Below are 26296 nucleotides of genomic sequence, written 5' to 3'. Positions count from 1 at the left end.
TATCTAGTGTTTCCTAAACAGCAGACCCATAAGCTGTTTAGTATTTTATAGAACATTATTTTCACCAAAGCTGTTTCTTTTGTCTAGAAAATCTCTTTTCAGCCTTCGTCAGCTCCATGCCTGCCAGTCTGTTCTTTCCTTTGAAATTATATAGGCATTCTTCCTCTGTGGATCTTTCCAGGGCTCCCTTAGATAAAATTAAGGATGGCGATCCACTCCATCCTTGCACCTATTTATGATATATTAAAATATTTCTATTATAGCAGAGATGGCATTGTATTTTCTCTCTTCTACCTGACTAAGTGCCTGCAGGGATAGAGATCCTGTCTTATTTATGTTTTGTTTCTTTATCTGACTTTGTATTTGTATCTCTATTGCCTAGCCCTTAGCTTACACTTAGTAGGCTTGCCAGCGTTCATTGAACAGGGTGGTGGTTTTCTAGCATTAAAAGAGAAGAAAAGCTACATTTGTCAGAAAGTCATTCGTCCTCATTCTGAGCATCCCAGTTAACATGCCTTTCCACAAGCTAGAAGGAAGTAGTGTAGAAATAGTACTAGCGTTTCCACAGGGTTTGAAAGAAATCCTTTTCCTAGCAAAGGCTGTAAGAGGGCTTTGTGCTCTAATTCAGTGCTATACCCTCTTCTCCGTTAATCTGGGAACATTAGAAACAATCTAAGGGTTTTCATTAACGTAGAAGGTACTCACTCAGTGTTACATTTTTAACTTTAAATTAACTTTAACTTTAAAAAAAGGGGGAATATTCTCAATTATTAGCTTTGTTCATTTGATCTCTTAGAATACTACTCAAACTGAACTACCTCATTTCTTTAAAGATAATTGACTTAGTAAAAATGTAGTCACAGATCCACTGGAGAAGGTTCCAAAGAAAAACATACACCAGAGCCTCCACATAACACTGACTTGGGATATTTTTGATGAAAACCAAAATGGTGAGGAAGCAGCCGTCTTTCCCCTGAATACCTGCTTTGTACCAGTGCACTTAGATGGAGGACAGGACACATTGATTTGCTGAAAACTGCCCAACGGTAGCAGCGTAGGGAGTTTGGATCTACTTTTCTAATGTAGTGTAAAAGCTCACTACATTTATGCATCACTTGTCTTCTAGACATTTCCAACCCTAGATTTGTCAAGTAGCACGAAAGGGGAATTCTCAAAAGGAAATACACATTTAGCCAAATACTGGAAAAAATTAGCATCCTTTTCCTTGCTTACTGATCTATCTTCAGCAATCCTTAAGGAAGAGGATGCTCATACGTCCCTTTTTTTTCCCCAAAGGTTTCTAAAGGTTCTTCGTCAAGTATCAAGGACACAACAAAGGGAGGAATAAACAGTGGAATTTTTGGCACTGAATATCAAAAGAATACTAGCCTACAGGATTAAAAGTATTTGAAGCTTCCATGGCTTTTTGTTGGAAAGGATCAAATGAGAAATGGGACGATATTGGTCTTAAACTCCTGTAAACATGGGGCTCCCAGAAAATAGTTTACCTTAAACCCTGTAGATCTTCCGAGTTCATATTGAGAAGAAAAGGGTAGTGTGCATCTCTCCCCCTGGGAAGATGGGTGGAAGAAGAGTAGTAGTTAGAAATATTGTTACAAAGGTGATTACTTTGATGAGTAAGAGAGAGATTTTTGAAAAATATTTAGTTTAAGTTGTAAACATTCTAGTGACAGCAGGTAATGTTTCAGTCCATTTGTTTTATCATTGGTAGCAGAACAGCATTCACTGTTTTTCTGTTAAGATTTTCATATGTTTTGTGAGATGGTGAATCTTACAGAATCACAAAACACATTTCTGTCCAATTCTGACCATTTTTTATAATTTTCACTTGTCTGCATAAATATTACCATCAAATTTTAGTTCATAATTTGTGATAAGTCAGTGAATTTCATTGAACTTGAGTCTTAAGTCATTATAGAACTGACAGTGTGTTGGTTTCACTTTGTAGTCTAATTTGTTTTCTTTTATACCCACATATGAGGGGTGTTAACTTGAAGACGTGTCTGCTCTTACCTTCTCTGGTTTTTCTCCTCAACAGCTTTTTTAAAAATAATATTTTCTGATTTTAAGTTGCTAATCTAGGATTTTCATTTCCTTACTAACCTGATTACTAACTTCATTCATCTTATTTCCTTTAGTTTTCTTTAAAATTCTTATCAATTTTAATAGTCATTGCATATTCTTGAGTGTCTCTGCATAGCTACTTTCCTCCGCCTCCCTCTGAATTTTGCTGTAAATTTGAGCTGTCTGAATTATCTTACTCCTGGCAAGTTTTAACTTCTATTGGATTTTGACAATTTCTTGACTGATCAGTTACATACTTGTCAATACATACGATTGTTATTTTATATATTCCCTGGCTTGATAAAGTATACATAATTAGTTTCATTCTTATATAAATTTGCTGATTTTTATTTCATCTATTAAGACATTTAGAAGAAAGAATGATTCTTTTTCCAGATTTGGATAGAACATCTCAATTCCATTATTGGGTGATGTCATCAGTAATGCATATTAGACTGATTTGTTTGTTGTACATTAATAACTTGAATGTGGTAGCTTTTAATGGAACGGGCCAGCTACATTTCTGAGGGACATGGATGAAGGAAACATCTTAACCAAGTTTTGCATTGCTGCTCTATATTCTTTCTAGGACTAGGCAGGTGTTAAGAAGTGATTTAGGGGCCGGCTCCGTGGCCGAGTGGTCAAGTTCGTGCGCTGCGCTGCGGCGGCCCAGGGTTCGGATCCTGGGCGCGGACATGGCACTGCTCATCAGGCAACGTTGAGGCGGCGTCCCACATCCCACAACTAGAAGGACCTGCAACTAAGATATGGAACTATGTACGGGGGGCGGTTTGGGGAGATAAAGCAGAAAAAAAAAAAGATTGGCAACAGTTGTTAGCCCAGGTGCCAATCTTTAAAAAAAATAAAAATAAAAAAAAGAAGTGATTTAGAAAATTGTTTTGCATTGCATCTTTAAAGTTTATCTGGGTTTCAGCCACAGGAACCACAGCCCCTTTAGTTTGATGATATTTACTCATACATAGGCATGTCCACTTGAAAGTCTAGCTGTGGTGTTTTACCTTAAACCTGTCAATAACTTTGGAAGCTCTTGAATTCTATCCACAATGTTTGTATATTAATCTCACAAGAGTTACTTTTCCTGCAAGGCAGTTTTATCAAATTCATATTTGAATATTTCTGTGAATATCTGTGATCAGGAAAGTTGCCTTTTAATCATAAAACAGTTTTGAATGGATTTAAACAAAAATGTGACTCATAAAAGAAAACCTAGAATCCTTTTTCTTTCTTCACTGAATAATGTATCCTCTGTTCACTATCACTATCATAATGGTGTCTAGTTGGTAGTTATAAATATTTTATGTACCTTTTAAAAATATATTTTAATGGTGTCTAAATTTTTAGCACACTGATTTATAATTACCAGTAATAATTTACTTATCAATCCCTTAGAGTTTCATTCAGTATTCTGTAGAATATCAATTGCTTTAAATATATTCATACATTTCTAGCATACATATTACATATAGTATAGGAGAACTATACAGTTAAAATACAGTTTTCTTTTTGATTCACTTGTCTTCTCTAAAGGAAGACTTTGAGGCACATAGTTTACTCTATAGACTAGGTCAGAGGTAATTTACTGTAAAAAAAATTCCATAGAAGGCCAGCCTGGTGGCACAGCGATTAAGTTCGCACGTTCCACTTTGGTGGCCCAGGGTTTGCTGGTTCGGATCCCTGGTGCGGACATGGCACCACTTGGCAAGCCATGCTGTGGTAGGCATCCCACATATAAAGTAGAGGAAGATGGGCATGGATGGTAGCTCAGGGCCAGTCTTCCTCAGCAAAAAGAGGAGGATTGGCAGCAGATGTTAGCTCAGGGCAAATCTTCCTCAAAAAAAAAAAAATAGAGTTACTACCTTAAGAATGGTTTGATACTGTCTAGTAGCTCTCTGCCTTTTGCAAACTCCCTCATTATGTTTGCACAATGATTGTTAAACCAATCTTTTACAAATTAGTAATTTAGAAGTAGGAAACTTTTTGAATATTCTTCCTGTTCTCTTTGAAATTGTTTATATGTCCCAAAGACACTAATTTGTGGTAGAAGTTATGGGTTAAATGGGCGATGTGTGTCGATTGTGTGTGCTAGGTGCAACATCTGCATGGTGTTAATTCCTGGATCTTTGTTCATCAGAAGTGATAACCAGCTACTCTGACTCAGAATCAGCAATTGTTTATTGCGCCCCTGGCATCTGTTGCTGTGGGTGCTTTCTTTGTAACTGCAGGCAGGACATGCCCAGGGAAAGGCCCTGCCCTCAGAGAACTTGCGCTTTCTGTCTAGTTGGCTTACGTCAGCTAGTGAGTGAGCATTTGCTTTGTGATTATCCATTAATACACTTTTGGTTTAATTTTGGTTAATTTCATATATACTCTTTGTGTTTCTATACCATGTTCTACTTTTCAAAAATCCTATAATTTTTACTGGAGAATAATTTTAATGTTAAAACTCAAATGGGATGATATTTTAATAGAAACTAACCCATGATGTCAGATATATTGACTTTTAGTGACAATTTAGAATAATTTCTAAATATGAGTCAATCAAAATTACTTAGGTGGTATTAAACTGTGTATAATCATTGTTGATAATGTTATATTATTGCCCTCGTTATTTTACCCCTATATTATTGAACTTTTGGTGTAGTTAACCAGAACATGAACATTTTGAGGGTGAAATTCTGTGCCTGTATCCCTCAAAGGACTAAATACGAAGGTTTGCACACAAACTAGAAATAGTTTTTCCCCCCGATAAAGATTTCTGATAGAGGTTGAACATATTATAAAACTGATTATACCATGGCCATCCCCATATTAAGAAATGACAGTCCTTTGTTGTGCTAAAGAGAGGATGTTTACTCTGTATGGGGAAAAAAAAACGTTGCCCGTTTCTCATTGTAAATAAATAGGAGTTATGCCATATTTAGCTCTCAGGGTCACATATTACTGAGCATAACCTGGAATAAAATCTTTTGGGGACTGATTTTCATAATATGAGCCATTTTTATATACTATTATTTCTTATGTAAAATTAGATATATTGTAAAAGTTACGTTACATAAAGATGGAAGGGTTGCCCTTACCAATGATTTTATTTAATCCTTCTTGCTCAGAAGAGGGAAAAGGCCAGCAGTTGCCAATAACAATATATCTCTGGAGAAATTTTCTTACGGGAAAACAGAGTTGTTCCAGTATCGAGATACAGATTTTTTGCCCTCAGATCTGGGTCAGCAAATTTTAAGCACTTGTAAATACTCATTTTCCTTTTGCCCCATAGGAAACAAGAGACTGTGGAATCATTCATATCCGAGTTTAAATCCTGTATTTTTCACATATAGATTTTATCACCTTGGACACGTAACTTAACCTCCTTGTCTTTTTTCTTCCCTGCCAATGGGATATCAGAGTCCCATCTCATGAGAGTTGACTGAGATGACCCACGTGGAGCAGTTAGCACAGTGCCCTGACCATGGTAAGGGGTTGTTAGCCTCTGCTGTTAGCCATTGTGCTCCACCACACACTCTCCCCACCCTTGCGGCAGTCATTCCTTCTCTTGCCTGTTACTCAGAAACTTAAATTTTAAGGGTTCCACATGGGCTAGTTTTGTTTTGAAAGATGGTTCTTCCCTTACTCTCCTCTCCTCTCAGTAATAAAGCTGGTGGGTTTTAGTACGTGAATTCCTGCTGCTATGAGAACTTCACAGGTGGACCTCAGTTGGGTGGCTCTGAATTGAGCTTGTCCCAAATAATGCAGTGTATTTTGCAGGGTTCCGTGAGGTTCCTTGGACACTGTGAGAATTGAGATTCTCTCTATATAAAGTCATCCATAATCTAAGCTGTTCTGGAAATCTTTATGTATACCAAGGCTAAAACCCCATTAATTTCCAGAAAGATTTCCTGTGATCATTATAGTCTTTGTTACTCCTGTTACAGTGAAGTGCTCTTCTAGTGAATAGAATTAATGTCCTTCTTTAATTCTTAAAATAGTCACCATTGTAAAAACTTGTTTAAACTTCTTTGTATTCTTATCAAACAGATATCTGATGCTAACTTGTAAAAGCAAAATCAGATTTGACGGTGACCTCCCATACCAATGAAGAACACAAACTTCAGAGTCAGACAGACCAGGGTTTGAGTTCTGGTCCTGCTACTTACAGACTGTGTGGCCCTGGGCATGTAACCCAGCCTCTCCAGGCCTCAGATGGTACCAACCTCATAGGGTTGTTGGGAGAGTGAAGTAAGTTAACACATGTACAGCACCTACTTGTCTGGCATGACTTCTTCTATTATGATGGAAGTCTAGCAGTTAGTTCTCCATATCACTAGTTGTTGACTAATATTTGCATGCTAAAGATGAACCATTTAAGAAATACCTTTAAAAAACTGTAGTAAACTTGGTAGGATTCTAATTTTGAGTATTTATCAGATATCCTCTATGTGCCAGGACAGCATGCTGAATTAGTGTTTTAGTCAGGCTTTTTGGAATTGCAGGGAAGAAAGACACGTTAGGGTTTATTTCAGTGCAAAGGAAAGGGCCCATGCAGTTTCCTCCATTGCAGCACGTACACGCGGCCTCTGGAGAACTTGGTTACTTACTACCCAGGGAGGCATAAAGTAGCTCTGATCGTCTGACAGCGTGTCAGGGAACCCAAGCACACCTCATAGGTTTACTTTTATTGCGTCTTCCCTTCTCTCCATCTCTACCAGCATCTTCCTTCTGACTAATGTCTCTCTCTTCTCGCTATTTCTGTCTCATTGCTCATACTTACTCCTTTGCTCTTTTTCTCTATTTTGGTGCCATTCTTCCTGCAGTGACACTGTCCGTGTAGCCTGCATTCAAACTCCCATAGAGAGAAGACCTGGTTAAGATGTTCAGTACCATTCAGTATAGAAGGTCTTTGGACCAGGGCACATTCTTGCCCCAGCCAACTGTGGGCTGCGGGATGGATTCACGTGTACAAAGCATGGTGCCCCTGAGCACCATCCTCAGAAGAGGAGCTGGCTGTGGCTGGATAGGCCCTCTGCCTATCCAGGACATTTGGCACTGATGAGAGGAAAATGAATAAGCTATTATAGCCTCTCCTGGAAGGGCTCCCAATGTGGAGAGGGAAGCAGATACTTACACAGACACTTGAGTTTATGCTGTATTATAATTAATATTAGCATACTGGGAAGGAGTGGCTGACAGCTGTAGAATGGTGGTAAGAAATTCTTTACTGAAGGCAGATGGAATGACAAAGGTATTCCTGTCAGGAAAGAAATCATCTGCAAAGGCAGAGAGGTATGAAATATCTTGGTGTGCTTAAGAAGGGAGTATTTTAGTGCTGTGAGAATAGGGCAGTGGCTGGCATATAAGGGACTCCAGGACAACAGTCTGGTACTGATGAGGTTAGTCAGAGTATTAGAAGCAGAGCTAGGGAAAAAAAAATCATCTCCTAGAAATCAAGGGAGGGGAGATCTGTAAGAGTGACTGTCCAGTCAGCAATGGCTGGGAGCAAGTGGCTTCACTGAGAAGGGGCCATTGAAGCATCTCATTTTTTAGCATGTAAATTCCGTAGGTCTAGAAAGAGACTAGAACTACAAACCTACCCTCAAGGGAGAAAGGTTCTTTGAAGCTCTAGGTCAATCACAAATTCCTTCTGAGGTATGTTTAGAAACCAAAAAAAGCAAGAAACCTATGTTTTCTAAATAAACAGAAAAGGAAGATAAAGCTTAATCTGTGACAGTGTTTAAGTTTCTCATATTACCTGGCTAAAATTCTGTTTATTTTTTAAGTCTTCAAAGTAGTTCCTGAAACATCTATGTATGTTTTGCTAAAAAGTCAGAAAGATATAAGCCATTATTTCAGTTAAAATAATAGGTACGGTTGTAGGTAATAGATAAGGCAGAAATAACTCTCCAAAACACTCATGTTTAACCAAAAAGGATTAGAGGCTCTCTGATATTCTGGTGATTTTGCAACTATCTGTTTAGATAAGTGTGTGTTAAATATATATGTGTATTTCCTGCTATAGCTATAATATTAATTGGATAAGATGACAAATCACTGCTATATACGCATGCACACATACCCCCAAACACATATATCTGGTAAAAATAAAAGCCCAAATATAGTTGATCTATGAAGACTGTATGTTAGGATTATAACAAAACAATAAACATATGTAAGAAAAACTTGTTTTTCTTCCTAGGTTGGTTTCTATTTCAGAGACAAATGAAACTGAGTAGGTATGATTTTTTTCCTGGCAAGTAGAATAGGATTTACTATATATTTTATTGAATATAAAATCCAATTGGTTGTAAATTGTACTGTTATTTTATATACCATGAAGAAAGGGAATAAGAAAATTCTGCCGATTAAATTATAACAGCATTTGATTATAACAAGCATTCAGATTTCAGAAATAAAAATGTGAAAACATACACATTTTAGAATTAAAGATATATAATTATTACTTAATGAAGACATAAGAAAGAACACTGGTTTACATTTGCAGATTAATTTAGGAACAACAAGAATTGTTCTGAATAGCATCTAAATTGCAAATTTAGTCTTAATTAAATACAGAACTATAAAAAGATTAAATAACATGAGTAGACATTAAATTTTAAAACCAGAAGGGTCTTTAGGGCTGCCAAAGATGTTAATAAATAATCATTCATTTAATATATGTTTGAATACCTATCATAAGCAAGACATTGTTAGATGTTGGGTATACAGCGATGGATAAAACACTGATCCCTGCCCTCATGGAGGTTACAGTTCATGGGGGAAGAGGAATAGGTTTGCAAACTGCGATGAGCACTTTAAAGGAAAAGTACAGTGCTGTGAGGGAATGGAGCTAGGGATTCCTGATTGAGATTGGAAGATTCTCTGAGGAGTTGAAGAAAAGCTGGAGTGGGTGGAAATTAACAAGGTGAAAAGTAGACAAGTAAGAAACAGCCCCTGCAAAAGCCCTGAGCAGGAAAGGTGTTTTTTAGGCAGTGAAAGAAATAGAAGGGTGGGGAGGGGTCTGGGCGACTTCACTAAAGGTAAGACCAGATGGTACAGAGCCTCATAGGCCTTGTTAAACATTCTGGATTTTAGTCTAAGCCCAGAAGGCGACCACTGGAGCATTCTAATGGGGGAAGCGACTCTGGCAGCACTGTGAAGCCTGGGTTGGACAGGATTCAATGTGAAGTAGCCCTCTTAGGAGTCAGCTGCCAGTTCAGACCAACTAAGTTGGCAGCTTGACCTGGGGGATTGTGAATGGAAGATACGTTTTCTTGAAAATAATTAGCCAATGTTACCATAGTCTTCATTTGTGTACTTTTTGACTCAGCAATTCCATTTCAGGGCATTTATTGTAAAGAAATAGTCTTAGGTTGAGCTACTAGGATGGCTATCCTCTATTATTTATAATAAGAAATTGGTTTAAAAGATTTTGGTGTTTTCAAACAAGTGGTAAGGAAAGAGGCAAATCATGCCAACTTTAAGGAGGCCGCATCATCCAGGAAGATTTGTTTAGACAAGGAGAGTCCTCTGCATGTTTGGGTGGGTGCCCAGGAGAGAGAGACTGAAAATACAGAATGGAGAAGAGATATTCATAAAGTAAATTTGGGGGAGGAGAGACATGTAGGACAGACGGAAGATAAGCACCTTTGTCAGGGAGTGCCAGAGCTTCTGGTGTAGAAATGCACTGTAGTTCCACAAGGTGACTTAATTTTTGAGAACCAGCCTGGGAATCTAGCCATGCCTTGCGACATTGTTACTGAAGGAGAAAGTGTTTGCTTTTCAAACTATAGAGTTGTGAGTTTTTGGTATGCAGTCAGCCCATAAATTCCATTGCCTATAAATCTGAGCTTCCCTGGGTAAGTACTGACTGAGCAGGATGAATTTGGGGGAAAATATTTCTTTCTCCTCCCTCCCCCTTTCTTTCCTCCTTTCCTCTCCCTTTCCTCCCCCTCCCGATCCCTTAGCCTCTCTTCCTTCCCTCGACCTCCTTCTTTTCCTCTCCTTTTCTTTCCCCTTCCCTCTCCTCCCTCCCTCTCCTCCCACCCAACCCTAACATTTATATTTTACAGTATAATCAGAGCAGGAAAAACAACCAAACACTTCTAAGTAAATAATCTACCTCTCTTTCCTTTCATTTATTTATATTTTTTCTTCTCATATTGCCTCTTTCTTTGTGACACTATTTTTTCATCTGTAGTGGAAATATTCTACTACAGTCATGCGCCACATAATGGTGTTTCAGTCAGTGAGGGTGGTCCGGTAAGATTAGTACCATCTAGCCTAGTGTGTAGTAGGCTATACCATATAGGTTTGTGTAAGTACACTCTGTGATGTTCTCACAATGACGAAATCGCCTAACAGCATAATTCTAAGAACATATCCCCATCGTTAAGTGACATGGCTGTATATGGTCTTAATTTGCAAGTTTTGAATGTTATATGCTCTTTGCATTCCTAAAAATATGTAGGCCAGTCTCTGGCACAGAGGTATTTACCATATTGGTTTCCACTCCTCTCATAGTAATGATGTTTCAGTAAAGCCAGTTAACTGTTTCCTTTCTAGTGCATATTTAGTTTTAAGTAGATTTTTTGCTTGTTCTCTGAAGCTGCTGCTGCTTTATAGTTAGGATTAGCTGGAAAATTCCTAGAGGAGTTTAAATTTGACTTTTTAGTAAGCTTGCGCTTATCATCTCTGATATTTCCTTAGTATTTCCTTTTTCTGTCAGTGTAGCAAAATCACTGTATTGTAGCTTTATAGAATTTCCAAAATAGTTACTGAATTATTTATAATAGTTAGCTATTTTTTAAATTTTTACTTCTTTCAGAGGGCAGTTGCTTTAACTATTTCCATTTGAACCAAGGTTTAAAATTGATGCATATGCATATTATGTGTTGTACACATCCACATGTGGATGTGAGTGTATTTTGAAATTAGCGGCTGCTTAACCTGTTTGGCTTTGTAGAATTACTTATCAAAAGTTACTAGCTACAGATTATTTTATTCTGATAACTCCACATTGTATTCTGGAGTAAAGGTTAAAATGTTCATACCAGATAATTTTTATTCTTTTTATATGGAGTACCCCAAATGCTTTGTGGTGGAATTATTGTTTTGAGAATACAAATTTAATCATGTAGGCTTTGAAAAAATATTGTGGGGTCATAGAAGATGTGGTTAGATTTCACCTAGCTTATTAAATATTTATTTAGTTTATTTCAGAAAATGAGCATATCTGCCAGATTTTATCTATATTGACTTAAATTGTTGGAAATCCTGGGATACAAGGTAGTAAAATACTCTTCCAAATATTTGTCTGTTATGTACTTGAGTATGTTAGAGTGATGTAATTAGAAACAATGCAATTGTCACCAGTGTATTTGTTAATATCGTACTTAATGTCTTAGTATCCTTTTTGTTAACTACCTAGAAACACAGTCTGTATTTAATATTATTAGTAAGCCTGCCCTTTCTAAATAGAACTTTTCTTTCAAAAGGCATTATTAAACTCATGTAATCAGGCAACATTCAACAATAGATTAGTATATGATTCACAGTATTCACAATGATTCACAATTAGCATATTAGTATACCATATTAGTATGATCATCAGTATATCATATTAGTATATCATTCACAATGATATTTTTATACCTTGCTCATAACTGTTAAGCTGCCATCAAACCACTCATTTGACATATTTTGGGGGTTTTTAAAAAAGCAGCTATCTTTTTACCTACATGTCCATTGAAAGTATAAAATAGAACCATACTGATCTATTTGTTCTTGGAAATTATTTTTCCTATATAAATCTCATACTCCTTTTTTTCTCCCTCCATTTTAGTCGAGAGATGGAGAATAAAGAAACTCTCAAGGGATTGCACAAGATGGAAGATCGCCCAGAAGAACGAATGATCAGGGAGAAACTGAAGGCAACCTGTATGCCAGCTTGGAAGCACGAATGGCTGGAAAGGAGAAATAGGAGAGGCCCTGTGGTGAGTGGCTGTGGGTGACCTTCCATAAGGAAGAAAGCATAGGAGGAAATGGAAAATAAAGCATAAATAAATTCTCTTCTAAGCTTTCCCCTCCCCTTCATTTTAAATGCAGTACTTTTATTTGCTTGATATTCTAGCCACTTGGAACAAAACATACCTAAAACTCTGCTTATTAAGCAACTTAAACTGTTCTAGGAACTAAATTGGTTGGCTGGGTGGGAGGTAATGCTTAAAGCAACACTGCCCTCTAATGTCAGTATCTAAAATCCTTTTATTAGAGATTTATATTGTACTTAAACTTTTAAAAAGAAAAGCAGTTTTTCCAATTTTATTTTGCTGTTTTATCTCTAAGGTAGGATGCAAGGATCTTAATTCCAGAAATCTTCCAAGAAAGCAGAAAAAATTAAATAAACTGATGGGGTTTGGGATAAATTAGAAAGATGCCCAGGGTTTGGGAAAAGAAAACCTAGATTCCTAGGTTAGGAAAGGCAGGCATACTCTATCCTTTGCCATGGCTATTCCTTTTAAAGTATACGAATACTATGAAATGTGCTTCTTCATTCTTATAAAGGAAGAAGTAGATCTCAGTTGTTACAGTGGCCCAGTGCCAGTCTCTACCAGCAAGTTTTTGTTTGTTTTTTGTTCTTTATAAACAGAGATGACAATTTAAGATTCATTGGGGAGTGTGTGTGTGTGTGTGTGTGTGTGTGTTTTGAGGGGCAAAAGGGGAGGGTATAATCATAAAAGTTACTGAGCAAACCACTCATTTGGAAACCTCTAAACTACACCCCTACCAAATGATCCTCTAGCCCCACATTCATTCCATATGCCTATCTAATTTTAAATTTAATTAAATGTAAATCAAAGTAAAAATTTAGTTCCTTGGTCACACTAGCCGCATTTCAGATACTCAGTAGCCACCTGTGGCTAGAGGCATCTGTAACTGGGCAGTGCAATTACAGAGCATTTCTATCATCTCGGGAAGTTCTGTTAGACATTTAGTACTAACTAGCTTCTTAAATATCTCAAAAACCCCTGAGATTCTAGACATTGCTCATCATTGAGCTGCAGTCCGTCTTTCTACCCACTTGTTCTAACTCTTGGAGCTAATAGAGAATATATCTAATTGTTCCTTTATAGACCAGCTTTTTAAACTGCCATGTTACCCATGAGTCCTTTACTTTCCAGCTAAGCTTCCACATATCTTCCACTTATTCGTCATATAAAGTAGTATGGTGAGAATGCCTCACCATTTTTAGTAATTATGTCAGAAGATGAAGATGAAGAAATTAAGGATTTTCTTAGAAAAGAGAAAGTTCTATTGAAACATCCTATAGAAGGTGGCAAATTTATACCCAGTTAATATAAAGAAGAATTTTTGAACAATTAAAGTCATCTGAAGTTTGAACATGCTGCTTTCTGGAGCTCCTTGAGCTGGTGGAGAGTGAATCTTTTGAGAAGAAATCAGAACTTTTTAAAAAGAAGTCAACTCTTGGGGCCGGCTCAGTGACGCAGCGGTTAAGTGCACACGTTCGTTCCACTTCTGTGGCCCGGGATTCGCCAGTTCGGATCCCGGGTGCGCACAAGGCATTGCTTGGCAAGCCATGCTGTGGTAGGCGTCCCACATACAAAGTAGACAAAGATGGGCACAGATGTTAGCTCAGGGCCAGTCTTCCTCAGCAAAAAGAGGATTGGCAGCAGATGTTAGCTCAGGGCTGATCCTCCTCAAAAAAAAGAAGTCAACTCTTTATCCTTTATTTCATATGAACTAAGAACATCCATTTATCTTAAGACCAAATTTTGTTTTTTCTCACTGTCCCTTTTCCACCAAATACTTAATTACTTTATCTGTGTAGTGTATAGGACAGTGGTAAAGAGGGAATAGATTTGTGAAATAAATTACATAACACATAGTTCTTGAGCTCCATTATACCACTCTACATGTTACAGATTATAGATTTTAGATTTTCCTTAAGAATTTTATAGTCTATTTGGGAGGTCTGATTTTGTTTGTTTTTATTATGTTTTATGTAAGTTACAGCAAATCCATCTTGAAATATGTGAGGCATAAATATCTCTGATTGTGAAAGTAAGAATTATGTGCAATAAATAAAAATAAAGTAAGGCATGAAATATCACAAAGCAGTTTGTGACTATGTGCCAAATGCATGGGATAGGCAGAAGAGCAAATAAGGACTTAGGAAAGAGGAAGAATTACCTTAATAAAAGGTATTTACGAAGGATTTTGACCAAGCCTTAAAAGATGGGTAGGTTTTCACTGGGTGAAGTTATGCCTGGGGCAGTGCTGGCTGGAGATGTGGATTAGGAGGGAGAATGTAAATGACAGCCCAGGAAGAGGACAGGTGAGCCATGTTTGCTGGGCACAGCGATTGCCTAGCAGAACAGAAGTAGTGGGAGAAAGGTCTGCTGAGCTTTGATGTTCTAAGGCTACAGAGTTTGGCCTTTTGTGTCATAGCTTCAGTTAGGTCTGAAGGCCCTAATAGGTTAAAACAGCAGATCTTGTAGACTGCATTTCTGCTTGAGAGATTGATCTTTAAACTTCTAGCTGCTTTTGGTGTTTCTGAAATACATGTTTAAACTATCTATTGTAATATAATATTGGGGGAAAAAAAAGGTCTTATGGTAATCTATCAGACTATTTGAGCACTTTAAATATGCCCAGTATTGTTTTCAAGATCCTGCATTTTTGGGGGGCTGCCCCATGGCCAAGTGGTTAGGTTCTTGCGTGCTGCCTTGGCGGCCCAGGGTTTCACTGATTCAGATCTTGGGCTTAGACCTAGCACCACTCATCAAGCCCTGCTGAGGTGGCGTCCCACATGCCAAAACTAGAAGGACCTATAACTAGAATATACAGCTATGTACTTGGGGGGCTTTGGGGCAAAGGAAAAAAAAGATCCTGCATTTTTTCAATACAAATGAAAAAAAATCTACTTTAATCTTGTTGAATAAATTAACTGTAGAAGTTATAAGTGCTTATTTTTCACATTTGTTTACTAATCTTTGATTGTTGATTTTGAATATTAAGTCATTTAGGGCACATAATAACAGATAACACCAAATTCTAAAATTATGAAGGGTAACGTTTTAACTAGTGATAAAGCTTAAATGACTGAAATCCGTCTGGGTAAAAATAGTCTTACATTTACGGCTTAAAGTAATACTAAATAAAAGTTGTTATGTTGTCTGTTATATTTGTATAATATTACATAATAAAAACTCATTGAGTTCATTTATTATGTTCAAATTTTCTTATTTTTCATATTTTTAAGTAATCAAAATATTGGAATTTTAATTTAGGTGGTAAAACCAATCCCTATTAAAGGAGATGGATCTGAAATTAATAACTTGGCAACTGAGTCTCAAGGAGAGGGCCAGGCAAGCACCGCTTCACCAGCTCCCAAAGGCCGACGCAGTCCTTCCCCTGGCAGCTCCCCATCAGGTCGCACAGTGAAATCAGAATCTCCCGGAGTAAGAAGAAAAAGGGTTTCCCCCGTGCCTGTAAGTTAATGTTTCAACAAATATGTTAAGTGTCTACAGTTTTTAGACAGAAAAGATTGGCTAGATTGACTAGCCATCTGTTAAGCAGCAGTTCTCAAAATGTGGTCCACAGACCATTGGTTGTAGGGAGAGGGCAGGTCCTGAGACCCTTTCTGTGGATCCATTAGGTCAAACTAATTTTGTAATAAAACTGAGATGTTATTTGCCTCTTTGACTGCTCTGACGTTTACAGTGGTGGGTAAAGCTGCTAGTGCATTCACCTGAATTAAAGCTATGAGAACAGAAATTGTATTTTTCACTTGGGTACTTGACAGACATTTTCTTTAAGATGAATTAAGTGAAACTTACTTCAAGGAAAACAACTGAAATTTTTTTTCACCAGTGGTAAAATTTGAGATTTCAAGCAAAAATTAGAATTTTGGAAAACTCCCATCTACCACTGTAAGCTTGATGGTTTCCCAATACTTAGACTAATGAGATTGGTGATACTATCAAATGTGATACAATGAAATGTGGAACATTTGAGAGATCTGCAAAACTTAGTGAACCACTATTTTCCAAATCACCAGCACATGATGAAACAAAATCATTCTTGGGTAAATGATCCATTCAAAGTATGTAGGCTATACTATCTGGATTTTAATATAATAGTAGGAAAAGTTTGTTGATGTGGTTTCAGATTCCACGTTACAGCCTCCTTTAAGAAACTACTTCTTTGGTGTAGTATCAAAGAAGAATATTCATAATTATTTGAAAAGGCTATTAAAATACCTTTTCGAGTTACATATCTGCATGAGGCCAGATTTTCTTTGTGATAACCAAAGCATCATATCACAGCAGAATGAATGCAGAAGCATCAGTGAGACTCCAGCTGTCTTCTATATTAAGCCAGACATCAAAGAGATTTACAAAAAGACAGATACTAACTTTCTGAGAAAGAGAATTCTAGTGGCAGAAATGCAAGTTAAAACTTACTTTCTAACCTTGAAGAGCAAATGAGTGAATGGAAAAATGATTGAGTTAGTGACCACAAGGGGAAGATTTGGTTTTCCTCAAATCTAAGGTTGTTAAAGCATATAAATCCTTCAAAAAGTAAATTTTAAGTAAAATTTTTTACAGTAAAGCCCAAGATACCCAACAGCATTTATTGGCTTTATGTTGACAGACTTTTAAATTAGCTATTTTTTTTTAACTTAAAACAAGAGCGATCATTTATTAGCTCATGAATCTGCAAATTGGGCAAGACTCACTCAGTGTCTGCTCCCCATCGCATCTGCTGAAGCTACAGTATCCGAGACTGCTTATTCACTCACATATCTGATGCTTCAGCTAGGACGCTAGTACAGTTGGGGTCTTTTGGCATGTCTTCCTCATAGCGTGGAAATTGGGTTGCAACACGAAGTGTTTCATGCTAGGAGAGAGCATGGAATAGATTCTCTCTCACAGCCCTCAGAAGGAACCAACCCCGATAACAACCTTGATCTTGGACTTCTAGCCTCTGGACCTATAAGATGATAAACTTCTGTTAAGCAAAAAAAAAAAAAAAAAGCCACAAGAGTTTCAAGAGGGCAAGTCCCAACATGGAAGCTCTTATCAAGTCGCCATTTGCATCATGTTTGCTAATGCCTTATTGTCCAAAGCTAGTTGCATGCTCAAATCCAGAATCACTGTGGGAGGGGACTACACAAGGGTGCATATACTGGGAAATGTAGTTCATGGGGGCCATCAAAGTAAAAGTCTACCACAAGTATATACTGAATTGTATCTCCCCCTGCCCCACTTTGGGATATATGCTAAACAAAGTTACTCCCTCATTGTTTTTAACAGCTACAGAGCATTTCATTATCTGGATAAATCATAGTTTATTTAATGCACTGCATACTAATGGACATTTATATTCCTTTTTAACCTTTCATTACTAAAAAACAGTGCCGCAAAAATATTTTTTATGCATACATTATTTTGCACATCTGTGAACTTACCCATAGTCTGAATACTAAGCAGATCAAATAGCATGTGCATGTGGACTTTTTTTGGTTTTTTACTTTTTAGTAACTGCCTACTAAAAAATAATGGCATTATCGAGATATAATTTATATACTATACAATTCACCTGTTTAAATTGTACTATTCATTTGTGTTTGGTGTATTCAGAGAGTTGTAGCCATCACTACAATCAATTTTAAAACATTTTCATAACCCCAAAAAGAAATCCCAGACCAATTAGCAATCTCTCCCAGCCTTAGGCTACCACTAGTCTACTTTGTGACTCTATATGTAATTTGCCTGTTCTTGAAATTTCATATAAATGGAATCATATAATGTGGGGTTTTTTGACTGGCTTTTTTCACTTAGTGCCATGTTTTCAAGGCTCATCCATGGTATAACTTGAGTGAGTACTCCACTCAATTTTAACTGTAGAATAACATTCTATTGTGTGGATATACACATTTGTTTATCCATTCATCAGTTCATGGACATTTGGGTTGTTTCTACTTTTCGGCTATTATGAATAAAGCTGCTGTGAACATGTGTGTACAAGTTTCTGTGTGGACATAGCTTTTCCTTCCTCTTGCTTTCTACCTAGGAGTGGAATTGCTAGGTCACATGTTTTCCGAAGCAGCTGCACCAGCACTGTATAAGGATTCTATTTGCTTCATGTTCTTGCCAACATTTATCATTTTTAACCATTCAGTTAGGCATCAGAAAGAACTAGAATTTCCACTGGGTATTAATGGAAAGACCAAGTCCTAGGGGAGTCGCTGGAGTGGATGAGAGTGACATATATCACCTCACCACAGGAGAGTTTCCGTCAGCCTCCAGTGAGATGTCTTACTCTGGGAAGAGTCACTGCCATTAGTTCTTACACAGTGTGCCATGGGAGGAATTCCATGGCAGTGTTTGTAAATACCAGTTGCAAAGAGCATTTAGTAATGCCTTAAGTGGAAGCTAGGAAACTGAATGTTTAATTTTTATCACTAGTCATTTTGTCTGCTTATGAGGTATATTTTTTATGCTTTTTATTTTGATTTACATAATAGTTTTCAAAGAACTCAAGTATTTATAATTTGTAAAATTGCCACATGGCTGTCTCTCTCTGCCAAAGATTTATCCTTAGTTATAGGGATGACTGAGACTTTAGAAGTTTACTCATGATGAGTATGTCAGAGGATAGTATTTGCAAAATGCATTTTGTCCCATTATATTATATATCGCAGCATTTTTTCAGAATATAAAATGCTACCTGGCTACTTGGTATGATGTTTTTTCAGTAATTGTTTCTTTCCAAGAAGTAAGCAATTTGCCTAATGAAAAAACAATGTTGTGAAGTTTCAGAGTGGTAGAATCACACCACCTCGAAGAGCCCCTTCACCAGATGGCTTCTCACCATACAGCCCCGAGGAAACAAGCCGCCGTGTCAACAAGGTGATGCGGGCCAGGCTGTACTTACTGCAGCAGATAGGACCCAACTCTTTTCTCATTGGAGGAGACAGCCCAGATAATAAATACCGGGTGTTCATCGGGCCTCAGGTAGGACTTGTTACCATTTATATTTTCTTAGTATCTACTACTAACTCAAATTTAAACACTATAACATTCTTAAATTTAGATCACCCAATTCTCTTTAGTAAACTAAAGTGAGTTTAAAATATATTTTGGGGCTAATAAACATTTTAATTTAATGTATATATCAAGGTTTTTACTATGACTTAATACACTTTAGAATACAGATTTGATCTATTTAATAAATTCACCAAAAATAAGATCTAAATTAATTCATGGAGATAGCTGTAGACTTTCCTTGTGTATCCTTATATATTTTATTATATAAGGATAATGAAGCAAATTAATAGAAACTTAAGTATAATAAACTTTGAAATATAAAAAAAGTGATCAACTTAGGAATTATGATAGACCATAGATATATTAACCCATAGGTTTTCTTTTAACTCTTTAGAACTGCAGCTGCGGACGTGGGACATTTTGTATTCATCTGTTATTTGTTATGCTCCGAGTGTTTCAACTAGAACCTTCAGACCCAATGTTATGGAGAAAAACTTTAAAGAATTTTGAGGTAGTTTTTAATAAATGCTTTAGAGTAAAACTGTCAACAAGTTTTTATGGTATATTCCTGAAAATTTTCCATGAGGTCTAAATTTAAGTAGACAGTGGTCATTTTGAAGGTGTGAAGGTGTATAAGAATTATTTGATGCTTATAAATAGTTCTCTTATAATCTATTGACTAGTTTTTTTTCTAGACTAAAAAAAAAAGTAATCACTGACCTGCTATAAAAATATTGTCCTTAGTAAGCTATATGTATTCTTATTTTTGAAGCTCTTAAATTGTCTATGAAAAAACGTATGAAATAAAAGACAGTTCAACCTCTAGAACTCTTCATATGTATATTATGGCACAGATATCATTGTTACTGTCTTTTTTCAATGTTAGGTTGAGAGTTTGTTCCAGAAATATCACAGTAGGCGTAGCTCAAGAATCAAAGCTCCATCTCGTAACACCATCCAGAAGTTTGTTTCACGCATGTCAAATTCTCATACATTGTCATCATCTAGTACCTCTACATCTAGTTCAGAAAACAGGTCAGTACTTTCTGAGGAATTAAAAGCATTCATCCAGTGTTACTTTTTAATTTTAGGGGTAATTTTTTAATTTCTACTTGTTAATTGCTCTAAAGTGATTTAACTGTTGGTTCTTGGCTTTCAAGTAAAAATCAAGGGTAAAAAATATTAAATGTCATCTAAATATATATATGTATTATACATATATTTTTTTGTCCTGAAAACTACAGTGTTGAAAAATAGCACCTTAAATATCAGAATATAATAAATGTCCATTCTACAAGAAAAATCAGGTGGCAGGTATAAAATATTAAGTGGCTGCTGTTTATCATCATTACTTTGTGCAAGTACCTATGTTGCTCATTCTGTTCTTACTACACCTTCATTAGGTAGGTTTTTAACAGTTTTGCAGATAATGAAGCTAAGGCACTGTGCAAAGAATATGTCTGTAGTTCTTTTACAAACAAATTATATATGAGGCAAGGTGGTTTTCCAAAATCACTTTCAAATATAGGATTTTAAAATTATATGACATCACTACTGCTTTCATAGATAGTTTCAGGGAATGGTCATTACAAGCTGTTTCACCTATGAGAACATAAGTATGCTCTTCTAAACAAATAGACTAATCAGTTGTAATTAAGAAACAGAGTAGCTGTTATAATCACAGTTATTACTTAAAATCTACGGTGCTTCTCAAACTTTTCCATTGCCTAGTTGCTGATAAAAATGAACTGATAACCCTGAAGGCTCTGAGATGTAGCCCAAAATGACAGGTGTGAAAATTTTTTCGAGTCTTTAGCATTATCATAAAAATTCATGTGAATTTTCTTTCTTTTCCAAGATTTCTGTATTAGTTTTAATGTAAAAATGAGGTTTTAAAAATTAATCCATAAAGGAGTGCTGCTTCTCTTACAAGGGCACCTCCTATATGTTCCCAAGGCATCCCAGTTTGAGAAGCACTGCTCTAAGTGATTAAGTCCCACCCGCATTCCATCAGTCTATTAAGTATTGTAAATACTTTAAAATTCATGAAGAATCGAAAGTGATGATATCAGGACAAGGGCCTGGTGAAGAAAAGAATTGAGAGAGAGGCTTTTGCATCTGTGGAAAAAGTAAATGTTTGAATTTTCTTATTTTTGGTTAAATAAAATTGATTTTAGAATCATAGAATTTTACAAGGTTTTTGGGACATTAGAGATTCTGTAGTTTATGTGGTTCAATGATGAGTGAAGCCAAAAGAAGTCGAGCAGCTCATTTGAGCAAAGGCAGAACCAGATCTGAGTATCTTGACTTCTAGTTCAGGGCCCTTTCTCTTACTCCTCGTCTCCTATAAATAGAATGAAAAAATGAGCTTTGTTTCCTTACACAAACTTATTATAGAGCCTTTCTCATTTTGACTAACATTTCTGTAGCTTTTTATTTTGGAAAAGAAATAAATGCTTAAAACCGGGTAGCCCAAGTTAAAATAGAAAGTTTCTAAGATGAAGAAAGGCACCTTCCAAATATGGGCTGGCCATAATTTACGGATTTTATTAATTCATTTGGATTAGCATGTCCATGGGGGGAACCACAAAAGTTGTAATCTTGATATACTGAGATTATACTGTGTAGGTAAGTAGGTTAATGTTTCATGTAATCAAATTTTTATATCTAAAGGCTAAAATCAGTAAAAAAAGAAATTTATCTGGAGATCTGATTATACTGTATTAATTTAAAATGGTATATAAGAAACAGTAAAAAACAGAATTAGGACAAACAAATTGAATATACTCACAAAAAATAATTAACAAAACCTTACCAAAGAAATAAAAGCTGCAAACAGGAACATAGGCATAAATGGGCAAAGGGTGTGAAGAGAATATTTACAAAAGAATTTCAAGGGGATAACAAACATATGAAAATTGTTTGGTCAACCTAATAACTAAGGAAATACTCATTAAAAAAAAGATGCCAAGGGGCCAGCCTGGTGGTGTAGTGGTTAAGTTTGCATGCTCTGCTTCAGTGGCCCAGGGTTCCCAGGTTCGGATCCCAGGTGTGGACCTAGCACCGCCCGTCAGGCCATGCTGTGGCAGCTTCCCACATAAAATAGAGGAAGATTGGCACAGATGTTAGCTCAGAGATCATCTTCCTCAGACAAAAACGGGAAGACTGGCAACAGATGATAGCTCAGAGCCAATCTTCCTCACCAAAAAGAACCATAAGATGCCAAGTTTATTTACAGAATTAGTGGAAACTTTTGTAATGAGACAATTCAGTTCTTCTAGGGACATGCTTCACCCTATGTAAAGTAGTATAGCCTTTCTGGGGAGAAGTAAGAGGCTTTTTAAAACATTTATATTTATTGATCCTGTAAATGTACTTTTTGTTTTAAGAAAAAAATTTTAATCTGAGAAATATACAAGATTTCCATTTTATGCCTGTTTCTCACAGTATTATTGTGAAAAATTGGCCACAAATTAAATATCCAGCAAGTGAATGGGTAAACTATATCCATGTTACGAATATTTCATGCAGTCATTAAAATTATGCTTTTGAAGAATATTGAATGGCATGAAATAAAATCCAGGTTAAAATACTGTATGTCATGCATGAACTCAATTTTTATATATAAAAGGTATAGGTGCATAAATATTGGAATCAGTAAAAATTTTCATAGTTATTAACAGGTGGTGTTATTACAAATGACTTTTTAATACTTGGGGCTTTGAGGGCCGTCAGGTCTCTGTCCCAGCTCCTCAGCTCTGCTCTGGTGGCTGAAGCAGCCGTAGACGATAGGTGAATGAATGGGCGTGGCTGTGTTCCAATGAAAATTGTTTGCAGAAGCTGGCCACAGGCAAATTTGATCATCTTGTAGTTTGCTAATCCCTGCTCTCTACTTGAGTGATTTTACTTCTGAAAAAACTACTAAAAAGAAAACCTGAAATGTTAAAAAGGTGGGCACAAAGATGTTTCTAATGGTTTCTTAAAATGTGAAAATATGGAAATGTGGAAACAACTCAAACGTCCAACAATAAGTGGATGCTTAAGTAGTTAGGATCTTTCTAGTCAGTGGAAAATTATGCCACCATTAAAAATTATGCGTATGAAGAGTTTAAATGACAAGTGGAAGTTTTGTGCTAAATTATTTTAAGAATATGAAATTGTATGTGTATATAGATAAATGATCTGAATAATGTTCACAAAATATGTACTTGGAAAAAAGATGAGCAGAAAATATCCCAGAATGGAATTTTTTTAAGTCAGAAAAGCATTTAAGTAATAAGTTGCATTTGCAGTTTGATTAAATTGTGGAGTTTATTTTTCCTCTGTTTAGGTCTTTTGAATAGGCTAATTTTGGTGTAATTATTTGAAAAGTTAGCTCACCTTGGATCATCTCTGCCGTTAGTATTTTTATTATAGATTGTTGTGTAAATCCTTTCTGCCACGTTTCTGTTAGTTTTTGTCATTAATGCATGCATATTTTGACAGCTTTTCCCCACTCCATGTAGCTCCATAATTAGGAAAAGAGAGAGAGAGAGGTGGGGCAGATAATTGGGAGGCAGAGAGACTAGTAAGTGTGCCTTCTTCTCAGGAGTCATGCATCATGATTTTGCTGACTTGTTTCTTCACCTTTCCGGAACGTTTTTTAGGGAGCTGTTATTTTCCTGTCAGTCCCTCAGACCTGTTTTTCAGGAATTATAGCTTAGATAGTAGAAGTGTAATATTGGGCCCAGGGGAGAGCCTGAGCTTAGCAGAGATTCTGGAATTTGTAGGGGCAGCCAGGTTATGGGATATTCTCAAATGGAAGCCTAATGATAGGTCTACCACAGACTGATTTTTATGATCTTGGGCAACTTATTTAACATCCCAGAACCTTGTCTTTATGTTGTAATGGAAATATTGTTACTGATTTTAAAAGCTACTCATCACATCATGAAGGTTCAAACAAAAATTTATAAAATAGACAACAAAACCCCTCTCTCCAATCTGGGCTGGGCTGCACACAAAATAACTACTGTTAACAGCTTACAACAACTTTTAAAAATTAGATAAAGCAAAGAAATAAAACTGTTCTCTGCATTCTATGCTTATGCAAACAGACACATACAAACCCCAATACTTAATTCATCTTTCTTGCTTTTTAAACAAACATAGTAATGCCATATATTTTGATCTGCAACTTGTTTTTTTTTTTTTTTACTTTATTTATCAAGAACATTTTCCTGAGTCAGTACAAAAATACACACTACTTTCTTTTCATGGCTGTATAAGATTATGTGGATATGCTGCAGTTTATTTTGCCATTGCCATAATTAATAGACAGTACACTTCTGTTTTTTTGTTTGCCTATTAAATGCAACAAATTTTCTATTTTTTAACTTACATACTTAAAATATTTCTGTAGGATAGCATCCTAGAAAATAGATTTTTTAGGTCATGGATATGTACATTTAGTATTTTGAAAAATACTAGCAAATTTCTTTCCAAAAATTTCAGTTTTTACTCCCACTAGTAGTATATATGAGAACCTGTCTTCCTATGCCATTATCAGGGCCAGAGGCTACCAGCCTATTTAATTTTTGTCATTTGGATTTATCCAAAAAAATAATAACACAAAGTAAGATATGGCTTCATTAATTTAATATGCTTTTTTTTTTTGAGGAAGATTAGCCCTGAGCTAACATCTGCCACTAATCCTCTTTTTGCTGAGGAAGACTGACCCTGAGCTAACATCTGCACCCACCTTCCTCTCTTTTATGTGGGATGCCTGCCACAGTATGGCTTGACAAGCAGTGTGTAGGTCCACACTCAGGATCCCAACCGTTGAACCCTGGGCCGCCAAAGCGGAACATGTGAACTTAACCACTGCGCCACTGGGCTGGACCCCTATAGCATTTTTTAACTCTCCTTTTGATGTTCATTTGGTTGATTTTTTTCATTATTCTAAATAATACTGCAGTGAACATACTCATACATATATCTTTATTATTTGTCTCTTTATATCCTTCGCATATATTCCTAGTAGTTGAAAGGTTGTATATATTAAAAAAATGTGACGTTTCTAGATTTGTTTATAGGAAAGTTGGATCACTTTATACACCCACCAAAAGTGTGTGAGATGGGCCTTCAAATTTAGGATGTGGAGTAGATGAGCTCTAAGGTCCCTTCCAGTACTTGAAATCTTGAAACTCTTGGCATGTAGTGTGTTTGTACATAGCCAAACATTATAGCAGTTTATTCAAAAGGTACAATAGTAGAATTTTGGGCATACATATCCAAGATTGTAGTTCATACAGTGAATTGTGATCACAGCAAATACACAGTGGTGTGAATCTAATTTAAAGTACTGTATCTTAATAGAAGAAACAAATATTTCTCAAATAGTTATATATAAGATGCTCCACAACAAGAACTTCTGATTAGTTTTTTCATATTCCGAAGAAGCCAATGCTTATGGCATTAATTCTGTGTGCTTAATGCTTTCATTTCCCCTTCCTTATAGTATAAAAGATGAAGAGGAACAGATGTGTCCTATTTGCCTGTTGGGCATGCTTGATGAAGAAAGTCTCACAGTGTGTGAAGATGGCTGCAGGAACAAGCTGCACCACCACTGCATGTCAATTTGTATGTGGCTCCTCTTCTCCCTGTGCTTACTCAACACAGTTACTCTATGAGCTAACTGTATTATTTAGGACTTTAACGTGGCTTTTCAGGAGACTGGTGAGAGAAGAAAAGAAGTATATCTAGGCCCTTTCTGAATTTTTCAACAAATTGGAGTTTAGGATCTATTAGGAGATGAGCTGTGTGAACAAAGAAATGTAATATAGTATGATACATTTGATAATGGAAGGAGTGCACAGAATTAGAAACAGAGTTCTGATCTGGAAGGTGTACATGGAGGGAAGGAGGTGGAAGAAGGCCTGGGCAGCCATTACAGAGAGGGTAGCATCAAAGCAAAGTTTGGAGTAACATTACCAGGTAATTAAGTGAGCAGAATGTTTTGAAAAATAGTAAGCAAAATACATGATATAACTAATAAAATAGCATTTGCAAAAAGTACAAGCATCAGAGTAATTTAACCTGCTGTGTTTGCCTGCTTTCAGGTAAATATTATATCAGATTATTTTTTG

The 26296-nt window shown here is 36.3% G+C and overlaps 1 protein-coding gene and 1 long non-coding RNA gene across 2 annotated transcripts in view; one reads left to right on the top strand and one right to left on the bottom strand.

Annotated features, from left to right (window-relative positions):
• The window catches only part of LOC123286290 (uncharacterized), a 67776-nt gene that overhangs the window by 2852 nt on the left and 38628 nt on the right, over positions 1-26296 (bottom strand). Inside the window, exon 3 of the long non-coding RNA XR_006528572.2 lies at positions 1509-1571. This is a non-coding gene — a long non-coding RNA (uncharacterized lncRNA). The remainder of the gene's footprint in view (positions 1-1508; positions 1572-26296) is intronic.
• MAP3K1 (mitogen-activated protein kinase kinase kinase 1) overlaps positions 1-26296 on the top strand; it is a 75277-nt gene that overhangs the window by 29777 nt on the left and 19204 nt on the right. The window contains exons 2-7 of the mRNA XM_044771815.2: positions 11936-12086; positions 15405-15605; positions 18936-19136; positions 19564-19680; positions 20056-20204; positions 25669-25790. Of these exons, the coding sequence (XP_044627750.2) occupies positions 11936-12086; positions 15405-15605; positions 18936-19136; positions 19564-19680; positions 20056-20204; positions 25669-25790 (941 nt within the window). The remainder of the gene's footprint in view (positions 1-11935; positions 12087-15404; positions 15606-18935; positions 19137-19563; positions 19681-20055; positions 20205-25668; positions 25791-26296) is intronic.

The sequence above is a fragment of the Equus asinus genome, chromosome 10 (genome assembly GCF_041296235.1).
Source record: "Equus asinus isolate D_3611 breed Donkey chromosome 10, EquAss-T2T_v2, whole genome shotgun sequence".
In the NCBI taxonomy this organism is placed as follows: domain Eukaryota; kingdom Metazoa; phylum Chordata; class Mammalia; order Perissodactyla; family Equidae; genus Equus; species Equus asinus.
The sequence above is the reverse complement of the archived record's forward strand: the minus strand, read 5'-3'. Positions and strand labels throughout refer to the sequence as shown.